The sequence below is a fragment of the Pyrus communis genome, chromosome 4, assembly GCF_963583255.1.
Source record: "Pyrus communis chromosome 4, drPyrComm1.1, whole genome shotgun sequence".
Lineage (NCBI taxonomy): Eukaryota > Viridiplantae > Streptophyta > Magnoliopsida > Rosales > Rosaceae > Pyrus > Pyrus communis.
Window position 1 is genome coordinate 1,838,502 of NC_084806.1, and position 23,718 is coordinate 1,862,219.

General features: G+C 36.8%; 3 protein-coding genes and 2 pseudogenes across 4 annotated transcripts; 3 read left to right on the top strand and 2 right to left on the bottom strand.

The window, feature by feature from the left end:
- Positions 1–1,861: 1,861 nt before the first annotated feature.
- LOC137731574 (uncharacterized) lies at positions 1,862–5,258 on the top strand. Of its 2 annotated transcripts, none has more exons than XM_068470713.1 (11): positions 1,862–1,951; positions 2,185–2,264; positions 2,397–2,467; positions 2,564–2,613; positions 2,973–3,046; positions 3,133–3,195; positions 3,579–3,666; positions 3,895–3,957; positions 4,029–4,108; positions 4,197–4,268; positions 4,369–5,258. In XM_068470713.1, exons 2-11 carry the CDS (start codon positions 2,233–2,235, stop codon positions 4,448–4,450), a joined length of 675 nt encoding a protein of 224 aa, XP_068326814.1. In that variant the 5' UTR covers positions 1,862–1,951; positions 2,185–2,232; the 3' UTR covers positions 4,451–5,258. The 2 variants fall into 2 exon arrangements, with proteins under 2 accessions (XP_068326814.1, XP_068326815.1); XM_068470714.1 differs by lacking the exon at positions 1,862–1,951 and adding an exon at positions 1,955–2,006.
- A 428-nt stretch (positions 5,259–5,686) lies between these two features.
- LOC137731243 (uncharacterized) lies at positions 5,687–6,256 on the bottom strand. Its single transcript, XM_068470344.1, has one exon. It carries the CDS (start codon positions 6,254–6,256, stop codon positions 5,687–5,689), a length of 570 nt encoding a protein of 189 aa, XP_068326445.1.
- A 3,791-nt stretch (positions 6,257–10,047) lies between these two features.
- On the bottom strand, positions 10,048–11,517 carry LOC137731246 (GDSL esterase/lipase 6-like; annotated as a pseudogene).
- Positions 11,518–13,433: 1,916 nt separating this feature from the next.
- Positions 13,434–17,292, top strand: LOC137732121 (uncharacterized). The gene is made up of 14 exons (XM_068471419.1): positions 13,434–13,677; positions 14,035–14,144; positions 14,231–14,341; positions 14,441–14,498; positions 14,588–14,677; positions 14,957–15,051; positions 15,167–15,220; positions 15,544–15,681; positions 15,895–15,952; positions 16,078–16,192; positions 16,391–16,460; positions 16,623–16,694; positions 16,907–17,025; positions 17,125–17,292. The coding sequence occupies exons 1-13, from the start codon at positions 13,509–13,511 to the stop codon at positions 17,021–17,023; spliced, it is 1,257 nt and encodes a 418-aa protein (XP_068327520.1). The 5' UTR covers positions 13,434–13,508; the 3' UTR covers positions 17,024–17,025; positions 17,125–17,292.
- A 4,248-nt stretch (positions 17,293–21,540) lies between these two features.
- On the top strand, positions 21,541–23,138 carry LOC137731247 (beta-amyrin 28-monooxygenase-like; annotated as a pseudogene).
- Positions 23,139–23,718: the final 580 nt, after the last annotated feature.

Genomic DNA, 23,718 nt, shown 5'->3' on the forward strand with positions numbered 1-23,718 from the left:
GCATCCAAGCAAGCGTAGCGAACCTGAGTAGGATCAAGGTACGTTTTGTCCCAGTCACCGTTTCTCACATTAGTAGGCTTCTCAGGCTTCCTAACCTTGATGAATTGATTAATGTCGATCGGATATGCTACGTCCAACTTATAGTGCTCCTCCGGCTTATCCTTGATGTAGGTCATTCTCTCGCTAACAAACACACAACTCTTGCTGCCAAGATAGTTAACGATCGACTGCGGAACCTTGTCACAATCCTTAAACTGAAAGACAAGACATTTACAACCATTCCCACCATTCCCACCACCCTCGTCGAGGGCAAAATATTTTGTTCCGGGAGAGCGTTGGACGGTGCAGAATTGCAAGGTGGAAGGGCGAGTATGATCTCCTGTCAAGGATTTGCAACACCATTCTATGTCGAGTCCTACGATGTTGATATTGTCGTCACGGCTTCGCATGCATCCTACCCAAGAATCCACTATTTCGGGTTTTCTGGTGACCAAGGTTTTGATGGTGGTGCTGCCAAAAACCACGTCGTAAAGCTGGTGGCTGTCTCTGTACTTCACTGATCTAATGGAAGATTTGGCACCTGCAGTGGGAGACGCCATCTCTATCTACGGAATGAAAGAGAACATGTTATGATACAAGCTCAAGAAATATTTTCATAAAAATTGGCACCCAAATCAAATTACAAAAATATAAAAAAAAAGAGTTTGAGCACTACTTTTATTCGTTATACGAATTGTATCGTACAAATGGAAATCAAGAACAAAAGATCATAAATCACGAAACAAACAGGTTCCATAAAACCCTAAAATTATGAAGGAACTGCATGAGAAAAACCCTAATACAAAGAGTATCAACAAATTAGAGAAGAGAAAGAGGAGTACATAGAGAGAGAGAGAGAGAGCGAGAGAGAAGCTGTTAAATCTAAATCAATCTCACAAGTGTCTACTTTCTCAAAAGCCAAAGGAAGGAAAGCTGTCTTTGAGCTTGCATCTACAAGACAAGACCTGTAAATTTTTAGGATTTTCCTTTTTTTTTTTTTTGTTTTTTTGTTTTTTTTGTTTTTTTTTGGGTGCGGGATGAGCTGTATTTGGGCTTTGTCTCCTCTGTTTTTGTCGGCCTCTCTTTTCATTTGTGCGTATCTTGTTTTTGAGTCTCTGTTTGTGCTCGTTCTTATTTTTTATTTTTGAAAACTGTTTGTTCTCGTTCTTTGTTGCTCATGAATTTTGCCATTTGTTAAAAAGCAAAGAAAAGAAAGGAAATACTTTGAACTTCTTCAGTCTATTTAATCGTCGCAGTTGCACCTAAGTCGTAATAACATACTTATAGGCATTCAAATCATGAAACAATTCAATTTCAATGTCAACATTATAAATATTGTGCAAAAAAGATAAGGTGGTATATACTTCACCGTGAGTCTCCTTAACTTTTTCTCTTAGATGTTAAGCGTACATTAAGGACCAGATCAATGAGTTTGGAACATAAAAGATCAATGAACGATGTTATTATGACACATTGAATAAAATCAATGGATAAAATTTAACAAAAATATGTGATAGGTAAAAGAAAATGTGTGAATAGCACTACCTACAATCAAACGAATGAAGCATTAACAGTCAAATCTCAAATGCTGAAAGTCTAGTAGGCCGGCTGGATAAATGGGCCGGCTCTCAATGTATTTCGGTTGAACGGCTGATCCTTATCCACTAGTCAGTTGTCCTAAAAATGGACACGTGGCGTCCGTCCAATATGCATCAACACGCTTAAACTGTGGAGAGGTTTGATTTTGAAGGGTTGTCCACGAAGCACCAACTGAAATCTAATTCAAAATTTGGAATATTCGAAATTGGTGGCTGTCCGAAACCTTCTAGAACCCCTTTTTACCGAAATCTAACGTCCGAATCGGGACCCTCGTCGTCTTTGCCTTTTTCAAATCGTTCTAATTTCCTCTCAGGTACTCCCGTCTCGTCATTTTTCATCTCTCAGTCCAGTTTTTCGCTAATTTTTCGGTACTTATAGTTTAATTTAATCCAGTTCTCAGTAAATGCTTGTAGTTCATGCGCTTAATTAAGCTTTTTTCTGTAATTTTTGCAATTTTTATATTTTGATTTGTATCAGTGGAGTGTGTGCTGTGGATTATACAAATGTGGTTGAAATTTGAAATTGTTTTAATTTTTAATTTTACAGGATCTCCTTTTTCTGTAATAATTTTGGTGCTTTCGACATTCGCTGAGTATGAAGTTCTTGGAATACACCCCGTTGGAGCGGTAACTTAATTTGGTCCTTGCACTCTGATTCTGTGCAATTTTTGTGCAATAGCAGCCATTTAATTTGGTCCTTACACTCTGATTCTGTGCAATTTTTGTAAATTTAAAAAGTTTTGGGCTTGACTTTTGCAGGTTAAATGATTTCTTTAGTGATTTGAATCTCGGAGAGCGAACAATTAAGGGTTGTCTTGAAGCTTACTCTTGTGGGTACAATTTGTATTTTTAAAATTTTTCGAGCTATCAACGTGTTTGTGATTCGTTGGAGAAAGACTTATTTTCTGTTGTGTTTTAATTACTAGGCAAACACACCGGATCGGATAAGAAATTGTCTCTCAGTTTGGAGAATGAGGTAAAATATAAGAATTTTTATAATTCTGTGTAGATTTGTGGCTTGCTGCAAAACCGAGTGCAATAGCATTCTAGGATTCATACAGCCGACCCCTCTTAGTGGGATAAGGCCTTGTTGTTGTTGTTTTATGTCGATTTGGTAATTTTTTTGTCATCTACTCTCATTTACGTATCTGTATATTATCATATGTATTGATCTGATTATATATTTTAGTAAGTAAGGATGCTTTCTGTATATCGGTTTCCAAACATCGAAAGCTTTCTTGCATATTCGTACTTTTCATTTTTGGCCATCCCATATTCTCTTGCTATATAAGTGATAGATTGGTCTCGATATTATTGTTCTGTTGAAATACTCAGATTCTTGATTATCTTGGGAAATCTTCGGACTCTGATTCTTCCTCGCCTGCTGAATTTCTGCTGACCAGATCCAGGTGACCTATGTTAACTAGATAGATGTGGAAAGTTGCACGTTGTTTCTCATCGATGTTTAATTTGTAATACTTTACGTGCATTCCAGCCGGAAGACATTGATTTACCTTGTTTTGACACTCTATCACTTGTATCCGGACTATGACTTCAGGTATCCCTGTTTCTTTGGGCTTTATTAAACACATTGTATTTCATTTCATGGAGGCCTGAACAAGAGGATTATGGGTAATGTCACGGTCAGCTTATTGGGCGACGTGGCAACCCGCTGTATAATCCTCTTATGTGTTTGCATTGGGAGTGTTGTCAAGAGGTTTGACAGACAGTTCGAACTGTCGCTCTGCATGGAGCTGAGAGTTCAAGTCTCTCCATTTCCCAAGTAAAAAAAGTTGAACATTTGTGTCATGGATTTTGTTTTTATTTTGCACCTAATGACTTTGGAGTATATTGTACACTGAGGCTTTGACGTGGAGGTCCTTCTTAATAGTTTCTTTGTAGTTTGTATAAGTGTATTACCCACATCTTTGTGGTTTCCAGTGCAGTAAATGCTCATCAGTTCTTCACAGAGGAAAGCTGGGACAGTTTTAAGCAGATTTTTGATACCTCTATGTTTGAAGCATCAAAGGTATTGCTGTGATAAAATCATAAAACGCGCTCTTGCTTTGTTGTCCGTGTATGTTACTTTGTGCAGCTACAGTTACATTACTTTGCAATCCTCCTGTTGACCAGATGCTGAGTCTAGTTCATTATTATTTGTCGTATCATTTAGTTTTTATAGAATATTGATGGCTTTATTACGCTGAAGACGATGTTGATCCTGTTCTCTGGTTTTGCTGGGACAATTCAATTTCAGGAATGGACAGTGACAAATGAGGGCAGTTCCTTGCTGGAAGCCTTGTACAAGGCTTTGGATGAGGTAAGCATATTTTCAAAAGAAGTGAAAGCAGGTAATTCCAGGAGGCAATTTTCTGATACCTTGCAATGCAGGTTGTTAGACTAGCGGAATGTGAAGTTTACAGTTACAGTCCAGACTCGGATGCTGATCCGTTTCTTGAGAGAGGATCCATGTGAGTTATCTTTTTGTTACTTGATAAATTTACACATTCTTGGCTGCATATACCTGTCAATGACATTGCGCTCTTTTGTTTCCTGCAGATGGTCGTTCAATTTCTTTTTCTACAATAGGAAACTTAAGCGTGTTGTGAGCTTCCGTGTCTGCTGTTTAAGGTGGGTTACAATCATCTCCAAACTTCTTTAAATTTTAACAAGTGCTCCCACAAAGAACCAACGACTAAGGGGTTTTCTGTTTACCCACTGTTTTTGGCAGTAACCTGGTGGCTGATGGATTTCTGATGGACGAGTTGCGCTACGATGAAGATGGAGAAATTTTCGACAACATGGACATTTGAGCGCAATATGCTGTATTGCTGTTGTTCTGTGCAGTTAGTATGTCAAGGATACTTGACAACCATCTGAAGTTGTGTAGCTTTAAGACTGACGGTCCACCCATATTCCGGGAGGCCCAAGTAGTTGGTTTAGCAATTCGTCACCAAATTTGGGTGTTGTTTGTTATGTACGGAAGAGCGATGCTTATGTATATTTTGTCAAATACAATAAACTGAGGCTTGTGAAACTCTTAAATTTCTGTATTTTTAGGTTACTCGCGGACACAACTCTTAGATTTATAATTTCTGTATTTTTAGGTTACTCGCGGACACTAGACTCCGATTTTTTACGACAATAAATCCAAGAGTTGAACACTCTAGATCCCCACAGTGGGACAAGGTCCTTGTACTAATTTGTCTCACGTTGGACACGTCGTACAAGATGTGAAAACTACGTTGTCCATGATCACTAGAGCTTTTGTTACCAATGTTCGCCGTCAAGTTAGACGGTGTTGCCAACCGCCTCACGTCTTATTCTGGTTTGCTGTTACGTTGCGTTCTTTGTCCAATAATACGTAGTTATGTGTGCATGTTTCTCTTCACTTATAAATGTATCGCTTTAATTACAACCACTTGTTCCTTTTGTTTCTTCATCATTACAAGATTTTATATTCTTTGTTTTCATTCGAGCAATATTTTAATTTAATAAATTAAGAAATGTTAATTCAAATTTGAGTGTAGAAGAAAATATATGGTCCTATACTAAGTTAATTAATCTGCTATATTTAATATGATTTATAAACTTGTGAACTAAAAATAAAATTATAAAGATCTAACTTCGCGTTCCAAACCGACTTACGTGCTTTACAATAGTAGCAATAAATTGGTGATTAATCACCAACCAAGTCACAAATCAATACAAATCTAACTTCTTCCTTCTATTTGGAAAAAAAGAAAGAGTAATGTTATTCATACCATCTTTTTATAGCACATTTCTATACCATCTTAGGTAGCAACTGATGTGGATAGCTATATCAAATGTTATGTAAGGTGGTATGAAAATGTGATACAAAAACACTATATGAATAACATTATTGAAAAAGAAAAGAAAATTCCGTTCAGCTACCAGTACCACCATTACAGTTACGACAGAAATTAATACGATATTAATCTCCCAACTAATCTAGTATTAACGATCTAAAGATCATATACTGAACCCCCGAAAAAAAGGAAATCCAGGAAATGAAAAATTACGATTAATTATCTGGAACCAATCGGCTCTTCTTTGATGGTTTCCAACACCGGCTTCCTTGACCTAGACGCAGCTAATCTGTACTGAAACTCTGCCACTTGCAACCCCTCAACTCCGTCCAAGCTCAGCCGCAATGGACCTTGATGATCACCTTCATGATCTTGATCACCATGATTTTCTTTTCCACTCTCCACCGCCACCACTTCTCCTCCTCCGCCACCACTCTCCGGCAATATCCTAACCTTCCAGCCGGATATACGCTTGGTAGCGGAGTTAGCCGCCATGAAGAACACGGCCATGTCAGCCGCCGTGACTATGGAGCTGAGCCTCCTCATTGGAAACATGATGTATATGTTCCCGAACTCCAACTCCTCATCGGCGCTGAGGGCGGAGAATCTCCGGCCCATGTGGAGAGAAGTCGAGTTGGCCAAGAAGGCGTTGGGACACTCCAGCATGAGCTCCGCCGCCTTGGTCGTCTCCCGGAACTGCCGGACGTCGCCGTTGGGGAAGATCACCCTCGCTGATTTGGAGCTCTTGATCATCGGCGTGGCCAAATTGCATGAGATGTAGTTTCCCATTTGAGAGTCTAGAGAGAGAGAGAGAGAGAGAGATAGAATCCTATGTAAACTTCGATGAATTGGAATCTGGTTAAAGAGTTGGTTGGTTTGTGAGAAAACGTTGTGAGGGGGTTTTATAGTCGCAAGTGGAACTGGTTCTACTCGTTTGTTGTGTGGCGCTATTTGTTTGGTGTTTTGCAAAAAAAGTTAAGTGCAAATTTGCTCCTTGAATTTTAGTGGTTGTTTCATTTTGCTCCTCAAATAAAAGTTGACAAACTTAGAAGGGAGCGTATATGGTGTCGATTATGGCAGCACTAAAATTTCTCGACCAACTGTCACAATGCGAAATGTGGAGGGAAAGAAGGGGAGTGGTGGTATTGTAAGTGGCAAAGTTTTTATATGTTATTTTAACAAAAAAATAAGAGCATGTTTGGTAATCTACTTGAATTTAACTTTTTGTATGTGACAAAATTTTTGTATATTTGTTCAAAAATAAACTAGTTTTTTTATTTTTATTTTTATTTTTTTACAAACGATAATATCTACACCAAAGAAGTGGGGCTGAGCCTTACAATGAGCTAGCAGCAATGTGATTTAAATTCACCTTTTGCTAGAATTGAATCTAAGACCTCTCACTTACCGATGAAGAGGAATATCACTAGGTCGTAGTTCTAAGTAACAATAAATGTCTAGTTGTAGACATAAGCAATCACGTATATGTCGATGAGGGGCATTTTGGTCAACTTATATGAGTTACTAAAATACTCACTTACCGATGAAGAGAAATATCACCAGGCCGTAGTACTAAGTAGCAATAAATGTCTAGTTGTAGACATAAGCAATCACGTATACGTCGATGAGGGGCATTTTGGTCAACTTATATGAGTTACTAAAATACTCTTCAAAAATAAAAATACAATAACGTTTCATTCTGTCAACTTTTGTAACAAAACCCATTTTATATTTTTATTAGACATACTTTTAAAGTTCAAGGGTGAACTTGAGACGAAAAAAAGTTGAAGGACGAAAGTGAAGTAACCAGAAACTTGTAGGGGAAAAAGATGAAATCAACCCTTAACAAAATAAAAGAAGAAAATAAATGCGCGTTCGGGATGAAAAGTTTGGGAAAAGGTGGGGAAGGAGCATGTGTTTCAAACTTTGATGTGTCCGGTTTCTCTCTCTCCTCTTTGTCATGCGAATTTTCGCTGTGAATGCGTGTGGGACCCAATTATTACCATTCGAATTCCAGCTAGAGGTGCTGAGTCACCGGACTCACTGCCGCCAATAGTTTACCAGAAGCTTTCGGATATTTTCAAGTCAATTTTTATTGATGTCGTTTTCGTGGGTTTACTTCTGGGCCCGGTCCAACCGGAGTTGTTCGACACGTACCAAGGACCAAGTTTATCGCCTTAATCATTGGAAGCAAGAAGTTTAATGCGTCTTCCCTATTGTCCACTCTTCTGTCCTTTGGAGACTTATCTTCTCGTTTTTCATTTTTTCACATGCAGAAATTGCCTTTTAATTTCTTCCAAATTACATTGTTTTTCAGTTACTTGTTGATTAACGAGTAATTCTGATGTGGATGGATTTGATTAGGGAAATGCGGAAATAGTACTTCAAGATCCACTACGTGTCTAAAGTTATTTGGTCTTCTTGACGTTTGTTTAAAATTTTGAATTTGTCTTTTTGATCCTAACTAAGGGCGGTTGTTTCAGGAAATAATTGGCACATACTTTTTGTTTCTTCCTATGTACTTATATTTAATTATGTGGCTGTAAATAAAATGAGAGTGAGTGAAAAGCTAAAATAATGTGTGTGAAAATCATCCCATTTCAAGCATGTAATTATTACGATGTAAGCCATATTATAATTATGAAAGGAGAGGAGCTTCAAATCAAACGCATGATCTCAACTGCTAGGCTAAATGCTAAAATGGTTAGAAACATGTACCTTTCCATCGAGTTTTTGGAGTATCACTTTTTTCACATCCAGACCCGGGACGGATCACTTCCCGGACCAGCTCCACCACCGTAGCATGATATTGTCCGCTTTGGGCTTACCATTCCCTCATGGTTTTGTTTTTGGGAACTCACGAGCAACTTCCCAGTGGGTCACCCATCATGGGATTGCTCTAGCCCCCTTCTCGCTTAACTTCGGAGTTCCTACGGAACCCGAAGCCAATGAGCTCCCAAAAAGCCTTGTGCTAGGTAGGGATTTGAATATACATATAAGGATCACTCCCTTGGATGATGTGGGATGTCACAATTCACCCCCCTTAGGGGCCCAACGTCCTCGTCGGCACACCACGGCCAGGGTAAGGCTTTGATACCAAATTGTCACATCCCGGCCCAGGGCGGATCACTTCCCGGGTTAGCTCCACCACCGTAGCACGATATTGTCCGCTTTGGGCTTACCATTCCCTCACGGTTTTGTTTTTGGGAACTCACGAGCAACTTCCCAGTGGGTCATCCATCATGGGATTGCTCTAACCCCTTACTCGCTTAACTTCGGAGTTCCTACGGAACTCAAAGCCAGTGAACTCCCAAAAGGCCTCGTGCTAGGTAGGGATTGAAATATACATATAAGGATCACTCCCCTGGACGATATGGGATGTCACAACTTTCTTAATATAACTTGTATTAAAAAAAAATATTGTTAATTGTTTGAACTACAAATCCTTCTTTTCAAGACTGTTGACTTAAAACATCAAATGCCATATTGGAATTATAAATTATGAAACGTTAACTTAAAACATCAAAGACTATGCATAAAGTTGGAATGTCCGGGGAGTTCACACTGTTGACAAAATATTATTCGTCGGTGGGTTTCACGCACGCCATGCCCAACACAGCTGAGAAGGTGTTTTTGTCACGAACGAAATGGCATACGAGTAATGCTGGTGAGCAAACTATTTACATTAAAATTTGTAAATATTACGTAACAAGGTTGTTGACGATTATATTATTATTTAACTGTTGATTAACGTATTTATTTTCTATTGATCATATATCACATGATTTGCAAATTATGTTTACAATTTGATCTATCTAGCATTACTCGGAATCACACATTATACGGTTTATAATAGGAAGTTTTAACAAAACACTCCGGTACTGTTTACTTTTAACGAAAAGTCATATTTTTATATTTTTCTGATACTATTTACTACCATATTTATTTGTTATTTTTCATTAAAACTAAATTTTTTTTTTACTTTTCGTTAGTTTTTCTTTTATAATAAAGATAATATATATGACTGCACAGGACAAGACTGCATCATCCACACATAAGCAAGTTGTCATTTCTTAATCAACGCCGGACAGCCTATCATAATCCCATCAATGATAAATAATCCCATCCGATTCCCCACCAAGTTTCTTTATCTATTTACTAACTTACATAGTGGATTTTCAACTGAAAATTTAATGATTAACGATGCTTAACTAACCAAACCAACCAACGATGTGCACGTTACGCTAGCTACTAGTACTTAGTATTAATTTGGTAGCATGTCCTCATCAAATTCACGTTTGAATTTTAACATACACTTATCATATTGCGGTTTGCATAGGTTATACTGTACGACTTGGAAAATGTCTACCTTTTAGGTTGAAGAAGAGACTTTTGTTATGATGCGATATGATTAGAGGTGTAAAATAAGTCAAATTGGCCTAAACATAACATAGAACTGACCATAATGTTACTTTGTGGGCATGACTAGGAGTCGAACCATGAAAATTTTCTCAAAATTCTAAGATTGTATTGAGCCATCCATAGGGTTTGTAATTAATTTACTCATGATCTAGCTTTGATCAAACACGAGGGAGGGTGATGTTGACTAGAGTCTTCAAATTGAGTGGTCTAATTCGATATTTCGTGCCAGCCCACAAAGCCTTGGATATGATCTTGTAAGCATGCTCAGATGGATGGAAGAAATCCCAGAGCAAAAATTCATTGGGCCTTGAACAAATCGTGTAGCCCTCCTTACCGCACTGAAGCAATCCTCCTAGAGTCCCTTCCCCACAGCATGCACTAGACACGTCCGAAAACCCTACAGAAAAATAATCACACAGATCGATCAGTTAATTAGCATGTCAATTTGTACTTAATCTGATAACATTAGCCAGGCAGCTCGAGCGCTACTATATGAATCTATATGAAGGATTTCATACGGTAACGTGTGGGAGTGGCTCGAAATTGGTGAACAATGTCATAAACTGCGCCATAAACAGTGACGTCGGGGTAATTAATAGGCATTTGATTGACCAAGCTTTCTAGTCCCTTATTGTATTTTTTGACCATCGCATTCATCTTCCCGTAACATCGATCAATGGGTGCACCAGGCAGGAGGACTCTGCCGAGAACACACCCCAACGGGGCCAAATTAGAACACTGATATCCGGCGAGCACCAAGTTTGTAGATTTGGTCAAGGAATTTTGTGACTTGGGTTAGCATGGCTTGCACATAAGCATCCGGGTCAAGTGTTGGAGGGCTAAACGGGAGAAAGTAGTCGAAGATGTCGTTGGAACCAGACTCGAAGAAGAAGATGGAGTTTTGGATTAGATTTTTGTCGATGTGGTTTTGCTCCACCAAGGTTTGGAATTGTTGCAAATGTTCCTGGAGCGAGGTCACTCCCTGTATAGCATCCATGAGATTAATTAGTCTGTGACTATTCTCATTTAGTCTCATTTATGTTGTCAAACACTGAATTTGAATGATTAATTAGACTGGTTTGTTTTGCTATAAAGTTAATCGAGAGAGTACTTAAGGTTTTCTTACCAAATCTTGATTTGTTGCTTGCAAAACACCACTGCCATCACTGGCAAAGTTAAGGCCACTGGAGGGATAATCTTTGCGGCTTCCATTGAGAACTTCAATGTGCGCCTCAAGGTAGGGTTTTTGGAGATCAATGCCGATAAATTGGGCTGCATATATTTGCATGCAGGAGTAATATATAGTTAATGTATACACTTTAAGAAGCAAAATATTAATTCAAGGACTAGGTATAGGTAGCTCTCACAAATGAAGTCGGCAACTGTCCTGCCGTACGTTAGTGAACCTGCCGGTAGGGTAGTGGAAGAAGGATGAGCCATAAGGGGCGAAATCTGCTTGAGCGCTGCAGTTTTTTGTTGAAGTGGTTGTTTCCAGCGTCGAAGATTGAATCTCCAAACGTTAAGATCCCGGAAACAACAGTAGTGTTGGATGGAGAAACTGATGACGCGACAGAGACTGAACAATAACGAGCAAGAAGGAGAACGAGTAGTACGTGTTCTTTCTCCATGTGTGATCAGTGAAACTTGAGATGTACGTTTAGCAAGTAGCACAAGTATGTGATATATATATATATATATATATATATATATATAGGGGATCCGAAACAGAAAAATAATGGACTGATGGAAAAAGAAAGAAGGGTGACGAGAGTGGATAGAAGAGTCGGGACAAAGCATGCAAAGTAAACAGAATGCACGAGCAAGGTGCATCAAAAGGCTGGCTAGCTAGGTCATTTATCATGATCCGTCTTTTACCCTTATCAGTAGCCGCCATAAAATTGTTCGACAATATTCTCACTTTATTGTGTTCATACTTTGGAATTACTGGGGTTAACATAACACCTTGGATTACAACGATCGATGACAATGTTTCTTTTTCGTCCTAGCTTGTGTTTATGGAAAGAATAGATTCATACCTGAAGATGCCATCACAACTGAGAATGAAAGAAAAATTTCTGCTCACTACGAACTTTATGCTCTCACTAATATAGGGCTAGTATATTTTGGAACGTATTTTTCTCATGAGCTGGAACCACTATTTATGCAGACGCTAAAACAAAACTGTCTCCCACCACCACCAGTAGTCAGTAAATCAAGCATCTCAACGTCATAGACTTGGAGTTTATCCACCACTCTAATGTTAATGTCTTACTTCAAAGAAATTAAGTTGATTGAAATATTGGCTCTCTAATTGATTATTATTGTAATGTGACAATTAATCCTTATCATGATTAGTAGAGTCCAAACAAAGTTCCAACACATACATCCTATGTGAATTTTGAGAAGCCTTTTGTTTGACGAAAGTTCCACGATATATGTTTATTGAAATTCACAAAACTGACAACAAAACCGTAAGTAAAATTGTAAAAGTTAGAAAGGCATCCTCTCCGGATCCCTTCCACCAAGACCACAAATTTGAGTCTTTAAAATTTGATCTAACGGCTATAAACAGGGTTCACTTTAAAAGTTATAATAACTTTAGCACTTGGATCAAATTTTAAAGACCCGGATTTGTGGCATTGGTGGAAGGGATCCGGAGAGGATCCCCTTTCATAAAAGTTTCCCTGAAAAATGTGATAGTTGGGTTTTTAAATACGGATGAGGATCCTCTTTGAATCCACTTTGTGGGGATCCTAGGAATTCTCACATCCTAGCCGTTTATCATATATCGTGCGGCCAGTTTTCGTTAGATACTATTTTTGTTTAATTTTAAGAAAAAAAATGTCAAATGATTTTTTATTATACGATACATGATGAATGACTAAGATGTGAGGATCCAAAAATGGATCCGGATGGTATCCAATTGCTTTTAATACATTTTGCTTGTGCAGTAAGAAATATTTTATAATCCATTTGATTTGATGTTGTCATTTACTGCCGCGCATAGATATTCTTTATTGAAATTTTCAGTTTTTTTCTTAGTACAACAAATATATTTACATTAAGAGGAGGAAGGAATTTGGTTAAGTTACACATTGGATAACCTAGTTTGATATCGAATTCGTCATGCACGAAATTCAAACATAAGATCTTTCACTTACAAATGAAGAGGAATACTACCAGACCGTAGTACTAAATGGTTAAAAAAAACAAACTAGAGTGGCCTGAAAGGTAGCCAAAACGGATTTCCGACAGCTAAAACATCTTCAAAGTGTCTTGAGAAGCTTTTGAAGCGGCAAAAGTTCCATAAAATAGGTGTAACCCACAGTTCATGTAAGCGAAATTTCAAACTACTACTTGCCTAGAAATCATAAATGGGCCTCATTTTCATTTCTGTTGACAGCGGTCCAGTTGAGGTAATAGTGCAGCCCAACTTCAAAGACAGGGCTAGTTTCTCAAATCCGGCCCAAATCATACGACCCGGGTGACCGTTTAATTAAGCTTCAATGTTTGGGGCAGACGAAAACGACGCGTTTCGAACCATTTGTTTCCCCGTCTCCCTTTATCGTTGTCCTTTCTCGTTCTCACAGTTGGCTCTGCGTGCGACTGTGTCTGAGCGATGAGCAGTCGAGCAGTGGAAGACGACGCACTGGCCAAAGCCGCAAGAGCTGCCGAAGCTCTTTACCTCCTCCGAGACACCTACTTTCCGGCGGACCCGGATGACAAAATCTCCAGATTAAACGCCGATTCCGATCTTGCCCTCAACCTCCTCGATTCCATTCCTCTTGGTAATTTTTCCATTTACCCATTTCGTTTTTAATCTCTGTTACTTTTATTTGAAGCTGACCTAGTGCCCTTTGATTATAAACCCGATTTGTGCCTTTCTCTTTCGTGGGTTTTCGTTGATATGCTCGTTTCAACTTTGAAGTTCCAATTTTGGACTACATTGGTTCACATAGAAGCTTAAAATTTGAGAAATAGACTAAATAGTTGATGAATTCGAAATCTCCCCCTGATAAAAATGTTGTTTCTGTAATGCCTACATTGGTTCTCGAATCGCTGTCACTGCTAATTCCTTTGTTATTATGTTGCATTTGTATTTGTATTTTATTAGTTCAAGTTTCAAACGTTGTGTCTTTTACCAGAGCAAAGAAAACATCCGGCTCAACGTGCGAAATATGAATATCTGAGAGGAAAGATACTGGATGTTTTACCGAATTATAGAAAGGAAGCAGAGGATCATCTCTCAAAAGCTGTAAGAATGCATTGTGACTTCCTGTAGTTGAGCATGTTTGTAATGCTATCAGTTCACTTCCTGAAATAGATTAAACAATGATGCAGGTTAAGTTGAATCCATCTCTTGCAGATGCTTGGCTATGTTTAGGTAACTGCATTTGGAAGAAGGGAGATCTATCTTCAGCCAAGAACTGCTTTAATCTTGCCCTAAGCAAGGTTATTCTTGATTAGATTTTTGTAGTTTTATTGCAGTGACCTCTCAATTCATTGTACTATAAGTTTTATGATTGATACGTGCATTGCGTTTGGAGGCAGGGTCCAAACAGGCAGATACTTTGTCAACTTTCGATGCTTGAAAGAAAAATGGCTCAAGGCAACCGTTTTGTCTCTCAACTTGTTTTTCCTGTTGTTTTTCATGATGTGTACATCATTATGCTTACCCAATTTTCATCATTTTTCTAGGTACCGACAATGAGGCAGAACTTGTTGATGAAAGCATTCAACATGCCAAGGAAGCCATAACTCTTGATGTCAAGGATGGGAATTCATGGTGTAAGATCTCATAATCAACCATCTCAAAAAGTTCTATATTCTTCGGATTTGAGTAAGATTTATACTTGATAAGTTGTATAGCATGTAACACTGAGTTTGCTTTGCCATTTACCTTGGATATTTGCTAGCCTTCTTCCAGTTAGCTTGATTTGACTGGTATCTTGTACATGCATAAATATTTTCTACTGATTCACTTAATCCCTTGTTTCATTTCTTTGGTTATTTTTTGGAGATCATTGCTTATTCTGTTTAACTGATTTTTTCTAATTTTATTGGCAGACAATCTTGGAAATGCATGTCTTACAAGTTTCTTTGTGACTGGAGCTTGGGACCATTCCAAACTTCTGCAATCTTTGAAGGCATACCAAAATGCTGTAAGTGCGTAAAGTAAGAACTTCCGCAGAGTCAGTTGTGTATGTGCTGTATTTCTTGCAAGTATGGATCTTGTGTCAGTTAGAAGATGTTCTAATGTTTTATGTTGTGTATCAGGAAAAGGATGAAAGAATGCAGTCCAATCCAGACCTATATTTTAACTGTGCCACTGTAAGCTCAGTTTTTCTTGTGTTTTGTCTGGAATTAGTACTCATAAGTTTCTCAAGTAGATGATGATTCGTCAATCTTTCCTTTCTATGAATCGGCATCTAGATAGGTTAAAGATGGAGTTGTACTAATACAAGTGGAGAGAATAGGAAACAGTAATGATAAATTATATATTATTTTCTGTTTTTGTTAAGTAAAGAGGAGGATGTATGAAGTGACATAAGTTGCATGAGTCTTAGAAAGACATGCTGCCATCTGATTGGGTCCTTAGTACTGCTCAATATCTCATGTTTTATACGATTGTAAGATTAAGTTTCTGGATTCAGGTAAACAGATATCTGGAAAACTATGAAAGGGCCCTTTCTGGATTTGAAGCTGCTGCTTTAAAGGATCCTGGTCTCAATGCTACAGAGGAGGTTCAAAAGATTGTTAGCCTTCTTGACAAGCTGGATAATCTGTTAAGGGTAATGCATTTCTCGTTATAAATGTGGTATTTCGGTGTCTTCAATGTTGAGATTAAGTTGGAAATGGGAACTAGGCACACTTAAATATGTATGTAATGTTATGCGTGAAATTAAGTACTTAAAGAAGCACAGGGTAAGGATATCGTACAGCAAACGGTTTTTAGATCAATATGATATGTGCTGGTTCTTGACCTTATGATTTTTGTTTTGCAGGGGCATGCTAGATCTAAACGACTTATGTCATTAGCATCATCTCTGGCTGCTGTAAACTGTATGCTTCATTATTCTTTCATGTATTTTGGATTATGGTGATTTGTAATTTTCAGTGAGCCTGCCTCGTTGCTCTTTCTTTCCCACAGGAATATACTGATTTTCTTTGTTTGCATCTTCTATTAGTGAACTCCTCATATCGAAGAGCTACTGTAGATATTCTATCAGAGGGTCTGAACAAATCAGTAGCACTAGTGGGAAAAGTGCTATTCTTTATTAAGCATGACAACGTTGCTCCACTGTAAGTCCTCTGCAAAGCACCTTTCTTTTACATCTTCTGTCACTAATATGTAGAACTAAGTCGTCGTGAAACTTGAAGTGATTAGAAATATAAACTTGCTCTTGTGTGTGAGAGAGTTTGCTGGGTGCTCAGTGCATTTGAATTTTCAGTGCTTTTGCTTTGTTCTTGACTATTTTATCCTTTCATCTTCTTTGTTAGGTACTACTTGGCATGCGATTCAAATCAAATATGCTTTGTTGTGTCAGTTTATGGCATTCAATATGATTCGGTAAGACTTGGCAGCTTAAGAATAAAATGAGAAATAGAAACCATGTACTTTCTTTACATCCCAAAGACGGATTGGTTTGACCTTTATGTATTTTGAGCAACTATGTTATCGTCCCTCACCAATTCAAGTGATTAAGAGTCAAACTGTACCTTGTTCTCACAGATCAAAGAAGGAGATCAGCTAACAATACTGGAACCTTTTCATCGGCGTTTCAAGTTTTCTTGGAAAGAAAAGGTACTCGTTTCACATAATTTAGACGTTCTTTATTTTCATTAGTTATAATAAAAAGAGTTTTTAATTAGAATTCTCCAGATAATCTTATTCTTGGAACGTAAGATTGTTGATTTTTATGAACAGCAGTAACAATTATTTACTCTCTTTATTGCTTAATCAATGAATATAACGATGTTTTATTAATTTTGTTTTTCGGTTCCCATATTTGGCAGTTCTACGAGTTCAAATCATTTCGTGTGGATTTCATAGAACAGTTGCTTGTGAACGGAAAGGCCCTTACTCCTCACCAAGCTGTCCGTACCTCAATTTATGCACAGCACAAACCATGAATGTATATAGTGGTTTCGAGTGAAATATTTGCGAGTATGTACTTTTGCTCAGGTTTTGTTTGTCTGCCCTTGAGTTTTTATGTTGTATTCTTCGTGAATAGATTTAGGGAATGAAGAAAGAAAAGCTAGACGGGGCCGAAGTTGTTGCCCAAGTGAAATGCCATCATTGCAGTGAACAGAGATGTACTACATTTTAACGGATTTTTCTTTTGGCCGTATATTTGGATGGATACTGTTCATATAAAAAAATTCGCCTTTTTATATTTTACGGTCGTATAATTTTTAGGGAAATAACAAAAATAGAACAATTTCTTAATTTTGGAACAAAAATAGGACATTTAAAATATGCACACATCATGCACAACAATCGAACATAATAGGATTTTTTACACCTTGAAATGACTTAATTGCTCTCATATATAAATGGGTTATTTTCTTTCATTTTTTGATTTCCATCTCTCTCTACTCTCTCTTCCTCCCTCCCTCTCTCCTCTCTCTCTCTCTCTCTCTCTCTTGCACTCTTTCTCCCCTTCTCACTATACAAAGTTTGTCCTATTTTTGTCCCAAGATTAAGAAATTGTCCTAATTTTGGGGTATTTAACTAATTTTTAAGTGTATGAAACAACAAACTAGCATTACGGAGGTCTCAAGTTCGACTTCAACTTAAAGTCATGGTGATGATAAATCTCATACCTCATTGATAGACAGTTCAACATTTAACAGAAAATTTGACAAACTAACGGAGTTCTGACGTTGCAAAAACTTTGTAAGATAAGGTATGACATAACAATGTTTTAAATATAAAGTATGACACTGTGGTAGTTGAGGTAGTTTTGTGTTGTATCCATTTAATTATGATAAATGAGATTGTTGTAGATTGGGGTTCCTATAGCACATATGTAAACAAATCAAAACGGGCCTTGGCCTAAGTCACTTGGATCCATAGAATAGAAGCATATTATCTCAAAAGAAATTTTTATTGGTACTCCAAAATTTTCATTTTGTGTCCTAAATTTTTTATATTTATAGAGAAAATACACTTATGAGGAGTACAAATTGAATGAAATTTTTTTAGTGCCAATAATAATTCCGTTTACTCAAAGAATGAGGCCTCGACAATGAGTTTATTCAAAAGACTAATCCAACTAGCCTGCCCACTTTCAAATTGCTCTTTGAAAATGTAGGAGAAATTAGGTTCTAATCCCTCTTTCTTTCATTGTATTGATTAAAACCTTATTTCTTTTTAATTTTTGATCAGGTCCCTACCTTTTAATGAACGTCATTATTTCAATTATATTTACATACCAACATAATGAAATTTTATTTCTAAAATTAATATATTCATTTAGTGTTAGAAACTTTACATTTGATATATTTATATTTATGGTTAAACTTTGTATTATATATTTCTATTTTTAGTTTGTATCAATTTTAAATTTCAACTCTTTTTTAATTCGTACCAAAATTCTTTTTAGTTTTAATTTGTACCCATATATTAATTTCATCTTGTGCACATATTTTTAAATTTTTTATACTCATAATTTATTTATAATGTACCCATTTTTCTTTATAAACGTACCACTTTGTTATATGTAAAATGTACCTTTTTTTTGTGAATGTACCATTTTTTAATGTAAAATAATTTTATTTTTTATTGATCATGTATGCATAATTATAATAAAATGTACCCCTTTTTCAAATTTTTTGAACACTATGGTACATTCGTTTGACATTTATTATTTCAAAGTTATATTTTTTTTTATCTATTTATTCAATCAAAATTTTTGAGTATTTTCTTTTTTATTGTAACCATTTTTAATTTATATGCCATATAATATGGGATTTTAAATCTCTAAAACATGTCAAGTAATTAATATCAAACATATAAAAATACATATTAATAGTAATAATGAGGTGTACCAAATCAAAGGACTTTGATAAAAAAAAATGAATACCATTAAGGTTTTAGTGAAATAATATTAGTGGCTAGGGACCGAATACAAAGTCTCCCTTGAATGTAACCCGATTTCTTTAGTTTTCTGATGTGACTCAGCATGTAACATATTTTCATAGGGCCTTCTATTTGTGGGGAAATCTTAAGCCTAATCAAGTTTAATTATGTATTGTGTGTGTGATCTGGAGTAGGTGTCATTGTTGAACTTCATAAGTGGGTTAATGTGTTTGGATATTATGAAAGAAGTTAAGGTTTCATCATAAAACTAATCGAGGATAGTGAAAGTGGGAGTCGCTTAAAAGCCTTAAATACATGATGCTTCAACAGCCTTTCGAAAGTAAACGGTTTGCAACTATTCTATATAAAGGAGTACCTTGGCCGCAATACAATACAGGAACCCCGTTTCATGGTGCGATGAAAGCAGCAGATACTATGCGAGAGGAGGTCTTGCTGTTGATCAAGGACAAGAAAGCAGCTGTGTACAGTAGTACTAGTGAGATCAAAATAAATGAAATCATGTTTCGCTGTTTAATCCCGATCCCCGTGGCCAGTTCATGCCGGAAAATGAAGTTGCTGACAGAGTTATGGGTTTGATGGTGGCTGGATTTCACTCACATTCCATGGTGAGGCTCAAGGTTCGATTTTAGCTAAAAACAAATTTTAATCACATTATTGTTAATCTATTGTGAAACTTAACTTACTCACCCATCCCATTAGTGTAGAAATATCATTTGTTAAAAGAAAAACAAAAAACAAAAAACACATGCTATTTTTCGATTAGGTCAAATTAGAAAGTGAGTACATAGAATACTCACTAGTGAGTTTCTAAATATTATCTGTACACAACATTAATAGATTTTAAAAAACAAACACGTTAATTAGTAATCCAATTATCTACAATCACATTATTTGGGTCATAAAACTTGGTTTAAATATTGATCTAACTAACATTACCCTTTATATTGAAATTAGGCTAATGCGTGACTTGGTATTTGACTTGAAAATTGAATACCGAACGTAAATAAATAATAAAAATATTATTTTTATCTTAAGACTAATGCGTGACTTGGTATTTGACTTGAAAATTGAATACCGAACATAAATAAATAATAAAAATATTATTTTTATCTTATTGGGTTTGATTTTTGAACTACTAAAACCAAAACTAAATCAATAGTTTTCAGTTCGGTTTAAAATTTTAAGTTTCAATTTGATTTTCAAACAATTCAGTTTTTTTTTTTTTTTTTTTTAAATCTGTTTTTTTTTTGGGTTCGTTTCTCTTTCAGTTTTGGTTTGCCGAGTCCACGCCCATCATCGATGTTCTTTGTTATACATATTATATGCTGGGCGGGACGAATATACAAATCCAATGAAGTCTACATCACACCAAACCAATATTAAAAGCATGCCATCTCTTATGATCCATATTTTCTGGACCTTCATCTCAACTGAAAATGGAGTTTAAAAATTAGTTTTGAGAAAGATTTCTGTAAAGCCTGAAAGGTATATTAAATATTGGCTTGGAAATTGCGTACCCAACGTAAATAAATAATATTTATATTATTTATATCTTATTGGGTTTGATTTTTGAACCACTAAAATCGTAACTACAATCTACTGATATTTATTTTCATTTGTAAGTGACAAAAGGAATTATCAACCGCATTATATTACTAGTTTATTATGAAGTTAAGCTACTTCCTCCTGCTTAATATAAATAATATCGTTTGTTAAAAATAAAAAAACAAAAAATACCGAAGCTAAACTAATAATTTTCAGTTCAATTTAAGTTTTTTAGTTTCTAATTGATATTCAATCGGTTCAGTTTTTTATTTTTTTTATGTTTTTTCCAGTTTTGGTTTTCAGAGTCCACGCCTATAATTGATGTTATTTATTATACATATTATATGCTTATCGTTAAGGGCGAGACGAATATACAATTCCAATGAAGTCTTCATCACACCAAACCAATATTAAAGGCACTGCCAGCTCTTCTGTACGGAATTCGGATCCTCGGTAAGGATTATGAGGATTCGTAAATCGTGTCCGTTTATTATATATCGTGCGGTCAGAAATCATTGTAAATACAAATTAAATACAAACAGTACCTGACAAAAACTGACCACACGATATACGATGAACAGATACAATTCAAGAATCTTTAGGATTTTCATCAAAAGAATCCGAAGAGGATCTTATTGATTATTATATGACATCTTAACTTTGAGCGTTGAAATGGAGTTTAAAAATCACTTTTACTCCATTCTAAACTAGTTTGGTAGTTTTGTGAAAGATTTTTGTGAAGCTTGAAATGTATTACGATATGATGTGCCACTCATAATTAATCAATACTTTGTAATAATTTAATCATCAATAATTACATCATATAATCTACATAATACGATTTAAATAAACAGTCTCTCTTGTATTATCCTGAACTAAAGAATATGGACATAAGTACAAGAGATCCGCATCCTATAAAAAGATGTAGCTTGGCTGCCTTGGCAAAATGCAATACTGCAGTGCGGTCTCTGTAGTTGATCAGTAGCAGCTATACCTAGCCATGGAAAATATCTTCCTTTTCTTCATCGCTCCCCTATTAACTCTGCCTCTCATTTTTTATGCTTTCAAGTCCAAATTATCCAATGGTTCCAAAAGCAATCTTCCTCCGGGAAGTTTTGGATGGCCAATCATCGGCGAAACTTTTGCCTTCCTCAATGAGACGCAAGAGAAGTTTGTAGGGGATAGATTGAAAAAACACTCTCCAAAAGTCTTCAAAACATACATTTTGGGGGAGCCAACCGCGGTTTTTTGTGGAAACTCTGGTCACAAATTCATCGCTTCCAACGAGGAAAAGCTCTTTCTGTCGTGGCGGCCACAGTCCACGCAGAAGCTCTTCCGCTCTTCGTACCAAAAAGTTGCTTCCAAGCACACACCACGCGTGGATGCTGTCCATGTCAAAAGCTCACCGGGTTTTCTCAAGACCGAGGCTCTAGTTCAACACACAGAGATAATGGATTCAATGGTTCAACAACATTTGAAGCTTCACTGGGATGGAAAAAGCAGTGTTGAGGTTTATGACCTGGCTCAGCTACTTGTCACAACTCTAACGGCTCGATTCTTCACTGGACTAGAGAACGATCCGGAGAGGACCGCAAAGTTTGCCAAATTCTACAATGTTATCACCCCGGGGCTGCATACAATTCCCCTGAATGTTCCGGGAACCGCGTTTCATCGTGCGATGAAAGCAGCAAATGCTATGAGGAAGGAGGTCTTGCTGTTGGTTATGGAGAAGAAAGCAGCTGTGTCCAGTAGTACTAGTGAGATCAAAATAAATGATATCATGTCTCACCTGCTGTTTAATCCCGATCCCCGCGGCCAGTTCATGACGGAAAATGAAGTTGCTGACAGAGTTATGGGTTTGATGGCGGGTGGATTTCACTCACCTTCCATGGCTACAACTTTCCTTATCAAATTTCTTGGAGAAAGACCTGTCATCTGTGACAAAGTCCGAACAGGTAAGGAGGAAAGCAAAATGACTTTTTTGTAGTACTAATAATAATTCATTCTACTAAACTGCTACCATCTCAGTTATTTAACCATTTAATATTCACCGATTATTTGGTGATTACTGTCTTAATTGTTTTTTTGTTTTTTTAAACCGCGCAGAACAACTGGAGATTGCAAGGTCGAAAAAAATTAGGTGAGGCCCTTAACTGGGAAGACATACAGAAGATGAAATATTCATGGAGTGTGGCACTTGAAGTGATGAGGCTGGTGCCGCCTCTTCAAGGAACATTCAGAGAGGTTGTCACTGACTTCACCTATGAAGGTTATACAATTCCAAAAGGCTGGAAGGTGTACTGGTCAGCAAGCAGCACCAATAAAAATCCAGAGAATTTTGCTGCACCGGAAGAATTTGACCCGAGCAGATTTGAGAACGGAAATACTCCACCACCGTACTCTAACATCCCGTTTGGCAGCGGTCCTCGAATTTGTCCCGGAATAGGTTATGCTAGACTCCAACTTCTCTGTTTCCTGCATCACGTCGTGACACGGTATAAGTGGGAAGTGTTAAATACAAGCGCCAAGATTGCCGGCGGCCTGAATCCGGTACCAGAAGGAGGCGTTCACATTCGCCTCCATCCTTATACGGCATGAGGATCCTGACTCGTCAATGCATATTCTTCCTTATTGCACATGCAATATATTCTTGTACTAGTTATTATGCAAGCATTATCTAATAAGTGAAGGTGGGCCGGGGGCCCCCCGAAGTATTGGCCTTGGGGAAGGGTGAGTTCGAACTAATGGGGTCTACACAAATGTTTGATATGTTTCCAATTGTCTGTATAAAAAAAATAATAAATTCTTTCCTTTTTCAGCACTCCATGCGGTCGAGTTCAAATTTTATGTACTCATTTTGTTTATGGTGTCTATGTAGTTTCTATTACTAATTGATACGTGTTAATAAATTTAATTATTTCTTAATTTTGTTGTTATAAACTTAACACATGTCGATCAATAATAGAGGTCACAGAGAGCTCATACACAAAATAAGTGCATCCCATTTGGTAGATGTCCTCGAATTTGTACTCTTCCGGATCAGGAAAGTATTCGGGGATTTTGTTGGTGCTGCTTGTCGACCAATACACCTACAAAATTTAACCTTATCAATTAAGAAACACAAACTAATAAATTAAACAACTGGACTGTAATTATATGATTAACCTGATTAAGTACT

Coding starts and splice junctions, on each gene's coding strand:
- LOC137731243 (XM_068470344.1), bottom strand. CDS start 6,256: ATGGGAAACTACATCTCATGCAATTTGGCCACGCCGATGATCAAGAGC.
- LOC137731574 (XM_068470713.1), top strand. CDS start 2,233: ATGAAGTTCTTGGAATACACCCCGTTGGAGCG. Junction 4,109..4,196: donor TTTCTTGAGAGAGGATCCAT/GTGAGTTATCTT, acceptor TGTTTCCTGCAG/ATGGTCGTTCAATTTCTTTT. Junction 4,269..4,368: donor TTCCGTGTCTGCTGTTTAAG/GTGGGTTACAAT, acceptor TGTTTTTGGCAG/TAACCTGGTGGCTGATGGAT.
- LOC137732121 (XM_068471419.1), top strand. CDS start 13,509: ATGAGCAGTCGAGCAGTGGAAGACGACGCACTGGCCAAAGCCGCAAGA. Junction 14,678..14,956: donor CAAGGATGGGAATTCATGGT/GTAAGATCTCAT, acceptor TTTTATTGGCAG/ACAATCTTGGAAATGCATGT. Junction 15,682..15,894: donor AGCTGGATAATCTGTTAAGG/GTAATGCATTTC, acceptor TTTGTTTTGCAG/GGGCATGCTAGATCTAAACG.